This window comes from Erpetoichthys calabaricus, chromosome 11 (genome assembly GCF_900747795.2).
Source record: "Erpetoichthys calabaricus chromosome 11, fErpCal1.3, whole genome shotgun sequence".
NCBI lineage: Eukaryota > Metazoa > Chordata > Cladistia > Polypteriformes > Polypteridae > Erpetoichthys > Erpetoichthys calabaricus.
In genome coordinates, this window is record NC_041404.2 from 11,382,108 (window position 1) to 11,393,233 (window position 11,126).

General features: G+C 34.8%; 1 protein-coding gene across 1 annotated transcript in view; it reads left to right on the forward strand.

The window, feature by feature from the left end:
- rnf130 (ring finger protein 130) overlaps positions 1 to 4,446 on the forward strand; it is a 129,301-nt gene extending 124,855 nt beyond the window's left edge. Inside the window, exon 9 of the mRNA XM_028812667.2 lies at positions 289 to 4,446. Within this exon, the coding sequence (XP_028668500.1) occupies positions 289 to 398 (110 nt within the window). The 3' untranslated portion in view covers positions 399 to 4,446. The remainder of the gene's footprint in view (positions 1 to 288) is intronic.
- Positions 4,447 to 11,126: the final 6,680 nt, after the last annotated feature.

Below are 11,126 nucleotides of genomic sequence, written 5' to 3' on the forward strand. Positions count from 1 at the left end.
TTTACTCTCACCCACACACCAACCCCATCCCAAATTAAAGCTTTGTGTTTATCGAATATCTGCCTAAACTTGCTCCATTCCTTTTGGGGAAAAAAAATATATATATATAATCTCTCTCACAGTCAAAGCATGTCAAGGTTATGCCCATAATCTCCAAATTTGGAAAATTTAGTCTGTGTGGTGGTCATGAATCCGGGTATGCTCACAATGCATTACATGTTATTTTAAAAGAGCATTCTGTGAGTTAAATGTTTTGTTTTTGTTTGTTTTTTTGTTATTTTACTGCAGGTGGAAATTTCTTTACTCGCAGCTCTCTGTCCCCTCGCAATGTGGTCTGTGAGATTGAACTCCCAGATATGCAGCCCTCCTTGGATCGCTATGATGAAAACAAGTCGTGAGGCCTTTCTCTGTCACATTTTACAGTTTTTTGTGTGGTTTGGAGCATAATAATTGCAGACATTTTTTTAAATCGGTGTTAATGCGCAGACAGCACACACATAAACTAAAGTCACCGAATGTACTGGAAAAATATTGCTTTTCTTGAAATGTTTATCAGATTTTTTTGGCACTTAGAAATGTACAGCGTTTTCATCTTTTTTTTTTTTTTTTTTTTTTAAATTGCTGCTGCTGTTATTCTTAGTGGAATAACTTGACCTAATACCTGTTTTAACAAATGGACTAATAGAACAGAAGTAAATCAAGAAGGGGACCTGCATTTGAAAAAGGGGCAAGAGAGAAAGAGAGTTTTTTGTTTTCCTTTTTTCAGACATACTGTAGAGTGTTCATATTGCCATGAATTTATCATGCATACATGATTCCCATACTGTTTGTATCAGTGTAGCAGGACCAAAACTGTGTGCACAGAAAACATCTTTTGGATTTTTTTTTGTGATATTTTTAACAAACTATAATGGATTGAATGGAATGATTAAAAGGATATTTGGATATTTTACCTTTATTGGGGGAAAAAATGACCAAGGCCTCAGTAAAGTGTTATTAGCTAGCCCTCTATTTTGAGGCACAGTGTTCAGTAGGGTTTCATTTCATGTGCCAGGATAGGCCAGCCTAGGCTAGACTAATGTGAAAAATGGAACAGTATTTGTTAAGCGATAGGTCAGTATTTATTTTGCAAAACATATTTTTATTAATAAGTAAAAATGTACTATTTAATTTTAATCCATATACTATTGAGTATTAAAATGTGCATGTATGCTAAACCAAATCCAATCCACTGAAAAGGATGGTTTGGTAAGGTTTGATTTAGTTGGATCTAGAAGTACAACTACAATGGAATTTTCCTAAATTTTGTTATATTCCTTCATTGTTGTGTTTCTGTGGTGTTACCTTCTTTTGAACTTATAAGGTTTTAACTTGTAAGATTCCAAGTAATATTAAATGGAATATCTTTCCAAGCTACTTTATTTTTAGCATTAATAAACTAAGAGATACAGTGAGTCAGGTCAGGGTTCCTCCTAGTAGGCATTGACAGAAAAGTATCAAAAGTGTCCTTTTTATACTCTGTAATGTCCATATTAGAATATAGTTGCCTTAAGCTGTAATAACTCTGTTATTTGCTCTCTCTATGGGTCTGAGAAATTATCATGGACTTTGCTTTGTGTTTGATATTTTAAATTACAGAGTCAAACATGTTCTAAATGAGTGGTAATAATATGAATGGTAACTCTTGTCATATTTCCAAAATGTGTTTCATTTATGGAGTCAACATATTTTTGTTGTAAAAAATAATTTTGACTCTGAGGCATAAACTCAAATTAAAACATTTAACTTGAATGGTTGAAACTATATTTTCAACAAATCTCTTACAAAAGAATTCCTATGCCCAAATGCTTCCATTTGCTTTATTTAACTTGCACATCTTTGAATTAATTTTGAATTCTATAATTAGTGTACAGTGTTCCTTTATATCTCAAGATATTACTTAATTTTTAAGTGACCTTGGAGTTTAATAAGGGCAAATGTATTCCAGAGGTCACTACAAAGATATTGCATAACAAGAACAGCATAAAGCTTAAAAAAAAGTAATGTATACAACAGTCTGTTCATGTTTGTGTTTGTATATACATTTTTTTTATCCCCATGATCTCGTTTAAGTTGCTGTGTACCTTTGTTGGTATTTTGCCTTGCCTTTTTAATGGGCTCATGCTAATGATTAAAAATACACCTTTTAATGACCACATTTGAGGAACATATGAAGTGTCTTCAGATTTTGATTGAATTCTCAACATCAGAGCCTTCTCACAAATACAGTTCTTTTATATTTTTATACAAATCATGGAATCTTATTTGCTCAAAAATTCACCGTAACAAGCAGGTCTATATCAGTTGTTTCTAAGTTCAGTGCTGAGGGAACCCCGTGGCTGCAAGCTTTTGTTCCACCTAGTTTGACAATTATTTAGGTAGGTGTTGTTAGGATTGGTGGCTCTGAGCTAAGGATGTGTGCTGGTATTTGGAACGTTGCCAGTTCAAATCTCATTACTGCCAGGAGGGATCCTACTCCATTGGGCCCACGAGAAAGGCCCTTATTCTGAAAATTGCTCCAGGGACTCTGTACAATGACTGGCCATGCACTCTGACCTCCAAAGGTCATTCAATAAGACAGTTTCCCCTTGGGGATTAATATAGTGTACCAAATACTAAAATTCTACCTGTAATTGATCACATTGTTTAATTACATAATTTCTTTTAAATCTGCATTTGAAAAAGTTAAGTAATGTTAGATTTCCATTCATAAGAAATTTATAAATATTTGTATATTTCACCTTCAAGATTTGTCTCTAAGCATTACTCTTGAAGATGACACCCTTTCACCATCAGTCATTTTTTTAGGAATCTTGGTGTGACTCTGAATTCCTCAGTTTTATTCATCAAATATTTTTCTTCAATAAACCAATTGTGTTGTTTCTTTGTTCATAATATTCCTCACTATTTATGCCATGCAACTCCTTCTTCAGGCATTGGCTCTCTCTCGACTGGACTATTGACACTATCTCCTGATGGGGCTTCCTTCAACTGCTGTCAGACCTCTCCAGTTTCTCCAGAATGCAGCTGCTCAACAGGTGTTCTCTGTTCCTCTTTCCACTCCTAATACTCCTCTGCTCCAATCTGTCAACTGACTTCCTATTGCTGCAAATCTCTGAATGGTTCTGCTCCTTCGTATCTACAGTCATTTGTCTCTCCACATGTCCCTTCAAGAAGTGTCTTTTCTGCCTCTCTCTGTTTGCTGATCATCTCTCCTCTTGCCAGATGTTTCAGTACTGGACAATACCTATCTGTTCTTGTTCCAAAGCTGTGGAATGATCTGCCTTTGTCTACACGTCTGCATCCAGTTTGTTCATGTTTAAGTGGCTTCTACTGTTATTGTACTGACAAAGGGTATAGGAAAATGATTTTTGACTTGACTATGACAAAAATAGAAATATTTCAAAGTTTTATAGGAATATAAATCTCACATTACTACTCTTCTTTAAGGGAAGGAGAAGGAGAAAATAATGGAAAATGTTAAAGCTAATTAAAGTGAAAGTGACTTGCTGATAATGAAACTGTGTGGAACAAAAACCTGCAGGCACAGAAATCCACCCAGACTGAACTTGGAAGCCAATGTTCTGTATAAATCCAGAACAATTCAATTTGGTCCTTGCAGGTCCTTGAATTAATAGCTTAATTAGAAGTCAGTACTTGCCAGTAACAGAACCTATTTAATTTTATGTCCTCTTAATATTTTTCATTCTGCCATATCCCGTCATTCATAATATTTTAGGATTTTTCTTTTCAAAAATATTATACAAATGAGTTGTGGGCTTGAGCAGATTAGTAGTTATCAATTTTTTTTCTCTTCCATTTCTTTCCAAATATTTTATTAGATCAGAGACCTTATGATGAACACATACAAGTGTAAATGGGACCAAGTTAGGTGATCGGCTGCTGAACACTTTGTGTTTTGTATCCCATTGTTAATTGGCAGATGGTTAAAAAAACAGAAACCATTAAAACAGTTAGTAAAACTCTTTAAGGTTAAAGGAAGTGATCAAGGGTTGTGAATCTGAATATGTGAGTTAATAAAATAAAGCACAAATATCTTGATTGAACATTAATTGCTTTAGCAGCAATAAGCTCCTTCTAATTAGGAAATTGATTTAGAACAAAAACCTGCAGACACTGCTACCCAAAAGGACCAAACTTCAGCACCCCAATGTACAGTAAATGGTATAAATAATTGTTTTAAAATCTGAGATTATACTTTTGTGAATATCTTTGTTTTTAATTTTTCCATCCTAATGCATGCTTCAAAATGTAATGTTTTATGATGTATATTTCTGACTACTGAATACTTCATAATTGCTCCATTTAAATACCTTTAAAAAGGACTTATTTAGCATGAGGAAACCCTAATATTTAATGTGTCCTTATTAAACCTCGTTTTCCTTCCAGCAAGGTTGCATATAGAATTATTTTTGGAATAAATAGACAAATCATTATTTTTAGGTATTATGAAATCTAGGTCCATTTGACCCTAAATAATTAGATACTGTATTTTATTACCTTCCAGGTTTTTGTTGAGTGTGTGTGCTGCAAATATTAATAACATCTTCAAATATCCAACGTGATAATCTTAAATTAATGTCATATTTTTATGAACTAAGCAAATAAATCCCCCGTGACCCTGTGTTTGGATTCAGCGGGTTGGATAATGGATGGATGGATGAAGCAAATAAATGCATATTTTAACATACTTATATGGAGATGTAACCAAAACATTATTCAACTGATTATTTTAAATATGTCAACTGTTTAGTAATATGTAGGCACTCAGTGAAAATATAAGAAAGAAGATGTCAGAGAAAATGTAAGGTAAATTCAGTTTTAGTAAAAGAGGACAGTTTAGGGTAGGCACTCTAATTAGAAGTGAAAAATCTTATTAGCCTCAGCAAAGCTTTCCCTCATACTCTCGCATCAGTATTGTACACCCCAGTTTTCATTGTAACATACCACACTGTTTCGTTATGTATTTGTCAATCTGTAATCAATTCAGTTCAGGATTATGGGGACAGGAGCCTATCTTGGCAGTATCTGGTGCAAAGCAGGAAAAAAAACTGGCCACCAGTCTGTCACAGGTCACATTCACACAGAACCAGTTAATCTATGTGATATGTTTGGGATGTTGAAGCAGAAGCACTTCCATAAACATGGTGAGAACATGCAAACTTGATAAAGACACTATCCAGGCAGAATTTCGAAACCAAGACTTTGGGAACGATGAAGCAGCAGTATTAAACACTATGCCACACTGACTTCTTTGCAATTAACAGAGAGATGAATAAAAGAGAAGTTAACTTGGTGCCATTTGTAACACTGCAATAAAGTTCTTGAATACAATATTTAGAATAATAAGGACTACTATTAATGCACATCATTAACCATTTTGTCAATTTTGCCTTATAAAGTACAAACTGACATTGGTTGCAGAACAAGGAGAAAAGGAATCCTTCTAAATAGAATATAAAGTGAAGTATTAATTATTAATAAATTGGTAATTTTATAAATTTAACAAAAAACAACCTAGCCTATTCTTGCATTTTAAAATGGAAGTCTATTAAAGGTTAAGTTATATATTTTTCAAGTCAAAATTATTTCACAAACATGTTATAAATATTAATTTGCCACATGAAATCATGTTCTAAAGTGAAGTATTAATTATTAATAAATTAGTAATTTTATAAATTTAACAAAAAACAACCTAGCCTATTCTTGCGTTTTAAAATGGAAGTCATAGGGCAGCAGTCCAGACGTGAAAACAAAAGCCCTAAAACTTAAGAGAATATGTCCACTTTGAAGTAGCAAAGGTTTCCATTTAAGAAGTGCCTTCTGCATTTCTGAGACATGCTTGTGATAACAAAAATAAACTGCAATTAATTAATTTTTTCATAAGTCCTTGGCACTATTTCTTGAAGTAAGAATATGTTTCTTATTGAGTTGTTTGCTTGCATTGGCTATTGTGAGTGAAGTTTTGACATTTACCCCAGTTTGCCAAATTACTGTAGGTTCAGGCTGCATGTTATCCTACTTTTATCTGTGCAGTTCTCCAATGGCTATATCCTGTAAAGGCATGTAACAAATGATGCTCTCTACACAAATGTGTGACCTGAGTATGCATCTGCCATGATTCAAAATTAGTGCCAGCAACACATGTCCATAAAAATATGATTTGAGTACACAATGCTGGCTCACATACTGATTCACATACAGACACAGTTATTTAAAGACAGATGTATGCTCAGATCATGAGATTTTTTTCTCCTAAACTGTACCTGCTTCTCCCCTGTTTTATTCTCTATTGTTATTTTACATAGTCTATGGAGTAAGACTCATCATGAGTGGCTGAATGGTCCGTGTTAATAAAACATGCACATAAGAGTTTGATTATACTTGTACACAAAGCAATAAATCTGAACTGAACTGATTACACTGCTTTGCATTTTTTCTAAAAGCCCTACATTTTTGACAGTGTCAAAGACCACCTGCAAGTCAATACTAAGCTCACAATCGAAGTCTGCATTCCTGCGGGACTCAATACATTTTTTTTTGTGGTGCACCAGGAACAAGGATAATATCGAGACACATCCCTCCATATACAGTGGATCTTTGTTAACTTTGGTAATTAAACAATCTGATCAACTGAAACATCTTTGTTTATATACAACTACTTAGTAAACTGCTTAAGGACTTGCAGAATTTCTATTTCTCTTCCATAATAGCAAAAAAAAAAAAAAAAATAGAGTGTTTTCAATTTAAAATTGCTATTTTAAGTTAATTTTTTTTGCACAACTGATGTCTTAACATCCACTTTTAATAAATCTGTTTATCTAGGGCAAGGCCGCATGGCAGCTGCAGCCTATGTCGGCAGTCATTGGGCACAAGGCATGAGCATCACCTTGACAAAATGCCAGTCCATCACAGGGTGAACACAAACATACATATAAAGGCCACTTTAGCAATACTAATTCATCGAACCTGTAGGAGGAAACCACAACACCCAGAGGCAGGTCATGAGGGCATGGGGAGAACAAGTAAAATTAACACAGGGAACACCTGGGATGTGAATCCCTGTTTCTTTTGTTGTGAAGCAATACTGTACTTGTGCCATCATGCTGCCCACATCTTAATCTCTAAAATGGAGAATGTTACATGTATTGTAACTTGGGAAAAGTCCTCCTTGGTTTTAAAAATGATCAGATTTATTGTAATATTTTTAAATAGAATAAAACTAGCCTCACCATATAGTCTGTGACTTCTACTGATGGGTTTTCTTCCTTAATAGCAGTTTTTGTGTTTGTCAGAGTGAATATGAGCTTTACGTTTTCAATGCCAGCTCTCCCTATTATACATTCGGCTTCCTACTTATGTCCTAGTCTAAGAACATGGGTGCTAATTTTTGTTTTTTTTTACTTGTCTGTAGGTTTGCAGTTTTTTGTTTTTTGAGTGCATTTTGTGCTTATAAGTTGATGTTGAATAGTAACGTGGCTCTGCCCAGTCTTCCTGGCTGCCATGTGTGCTTTTCTTTAAACAAACCCCATGCCACATACATGGATTGGACAAAATATGTATTTCTCATTTGTTTACACATTCTTGCTAATGATAAAGGTAAAATCCCAGGATAATTTTTGGGATTTTATAAATACAAGCCAGAACGCTATTTTAGGTCTCAAAAAGAGACCATCACCACAAATTAGAGGGCGTCTCATCACTCTATATTTATTCATTTCTCTACTTTTTTAAATGCTATCAATAGATAAACTCTGGTTGTATTGTGAAAAAGAAAAACAGTCAAACAGAAGTGCCTTTTCTAAAAAAGCAGAAATACAGTCAGGAGCAGAATGGAACATTTTATGGGTATGTGAGAAAACAGGTGGAAGAGGGCAGAAACAGGATGAAATTGTGTCTGGAACAGCTGGGAGTAGCTGGGACCAAAAAAAGTAGCTGGGAGCAGCTGGGACCAAAAAAACTCTGCACCATGTAGACCTGTACTTCATGGCACCAATCAACACTCAGCCTTACACGCTTACTGTGGCATGACGTGTGATAAAACAAATACAGTAGAACCTCTGGTCACGAACGTTTCCGAACACGTACAAATCGGGTTACGATCAAAAAGTTTGCCAAAATTTTGCATCTGTTCACGACCACACGCTCTGGTGGCGAACAAAAACACTGGCGGCCAGTTTCCCTATGCGCGTTCATACTGTATGTGCCAATGATTTCCCATTCTCCGTTTCCCATTTTCTTTTGTTTGCGTATACAGGGCCTAACAAAGCAGCTGATGTTGCAAAAGGAGTTGTAATGTTAACCAAGCAGAGGCATCAAGTGCTGGAAAAGGTGGAAAAACTGTTGCTAGTGTGGTTGAACGAGAAGCAACTTGCAGGGGATAGTGTAAGCGAGCTGATCATATGCGAGAAAGCAAGGAAGATTCATGGCGATTTGCTGAAAAAAAAATCCTCCTACGAGTGGCGAAGGTGAGGAATTTAAAGCCAGTAGATGATGGTTTGAAAAGTTTCGTAAGAGAAGTGGCATTTAATTTTTTTCCCTGTGCTTAAAACACAAAGTGTTTACAGCGAGTGGTTCGCAAGGGTCTAGCGTGAACTCTTACAATGTTAACTTTCTCTGTTGTTCAAGGTTTTCTCAGTGTTATTCAATGTTTTTACATTTAGTTTACTATTACACTGTGTATTCTAGGGTATAATTAACTATTTTTGTGCTTAAAAAAATATAGATTTACATGCAGTTCGTACAGTCTGGAACGGATTAATTGTATTTTCATACAATCTTATGGGGAAATTACATGCGGGTTGTGACCAAATTGGGTCGCGTCCAGAGTTTTGGAACGAATTACGGTCATGATCAGAGGTACCACTGTACTGAAAAGTTAAAAATGCAGGTTATGAAAGAGAGCCAAACTCTGCTCTTGCTAAGGCCATGACACTAAATAAACTGTGGACAACATTTTTGAATGAGAAAACATAATAAGTTTCACTGTTTCTTTGTGGTAGGCATCTCCTCAAGCCCATAAAATAATGAGGTAATTCTGAGTTGAGATTTCTTAGCCATTTTAAAGCAGCTTTTAATTATTATTATTATTATCACACTTCGTGACAGACTGAGTGATCGTGTGAATTTTTTTCAGCGATTAGTCTATAGTTGTGTACAGACTAGAAAACGCAATTCACGCTGTTGGGCATCTCCTTTCAATGACATCAATAACAGAACTTAGAAACAACTTTTTGAAGTGAAACCTGTGAAAGTTAACCATGGAGGTAGACAATCAATATGGTGAAGTACACAGCAGGTCTACTTTTGAAATGGCACTTAATCCTAATAGAGCTTGGTAAGGCATATTCTTCTAATGAGTCCCACAGACTGAGGTTCTGTTGTTCTCCGCTTAAGGCATTTTAAATATCTCCATCTTTAACTGGTAACGTCCACTGCTCTAATCTGTTTTGATCTTTAGTGCTTAAGATTGCTGTAGAAAGTCAAATCTTTCCAGATGTGACAAATTCTAGCTTCCTACATGTGGTACACCTAATCCACGTGTGTATATAAGAGTTTCTGAATGTATTTGATGTCTCTGTGTACCAGCCCACAGACTACAGTCCTGGGCTAGAGTGCCTTCATTGTGGAGATGACCTGTTTGTCTCATGCTGACATGGATTTAAACCACTGATTATAATTGTATTTGAGTGTTCCCTGTGACCACCTGGTGTTTTATGTAAGGTGACTGCCTTTCTTGTGCCCATTATTGATGCTATATTTGGCCTAGTGGATTGTGACTAAGTTGACTGACACTGCTAAATGTTATTACTTTTGTATTTGCCCTGTTATGAATGGGCATCCAAACCAGTGTCTGTCTTGAACCCTTTGCAGATCTCAACTAGGCAAACAGATTAGAAAATAAATTGCTGACTGAAATAAAGTTTTTTGCTGTCAGAATTATATTTAGAGTAGTTATCTAACCTTCCCATTTTTATGGAACAATGAGATAAATGTTTAATTCACATTATCACATCATTGACATCCTGAAATATTTTTACCTTTTACAGTAAGAACAATTTTGATATTATTTCAAGATGTGCAGGGTTCTTTCTAAATATTTGAATACTTGTTTATACTGCTTAATTTCATTTCAGTGTGTGGTTTTGTGAACATAGCAAATTATTATATACAGTGGTAGAAATACAGCACAAAACACAAAGCCAGCTTTTAATAAAGGGAATTTGAGCTTTGCATGTAATAAATTGTTTTATGTGTGGTGTATGTAAATAATTGCATATAGAATAAGGTATACATTTATTTGCTTCTATTAGTTATTTTGCAGCATTCCCACTCAATATTTGGTGGACTGTTGCTCCTCTAACAAGACAGCCTTCATTGAATCTTTTAACAGCTCACATTCCATTTTAAGGGCTATTAAAAGTAATGCAAAGGTCAAAGGTGAATGTTTGGTCTTGAAATGGCAAGCTTAAGCTTATTTCAGGAATATGTATATAAAAGATAGTTTAAAATTAATAGATTGTATAAATTTGATTCTCTCCTATTTTTAAAAGTAAAATGCATGCAGATATTTTTAAACTTTTTCAAGATTAAAGGTTGTTCTACTCATTCTTTAATCCTTTTTGTCTTAGCTATATTAATGTATAAATGAAGAAAACATTCTGAAACACAGCTAAAAGAAGTGAAAGACAAGTCTAGACTGAAATGCCTGGTGGGTGATTATCTACCTGGTCACCAGAAACAGCTAAATGGATAAAATTATAACACTACTCTTAAATATGGTAGCAAGTAAAATAGAAAATACAGATAGAACCTGGTCTGTTCAGTGCAGATGGACTTCAGTCACCCCACATGTTTTATTGGCTTGCAGTTTTCCCCCAGCAGATCCATATTGGCTGTTATCATTAACTTTACTTGTTTTGTGAACAAACCATTTATGGTTACCGGCCATTGTGGTAAGTTAATGCTTCAATGTGAAATGCTTTCTTCTGTGTTTTGTAGAGAATCAAAATTAAAGGTTTATATAAAAATATTATTTAAACAATATTATGTAAATATTTTATCTG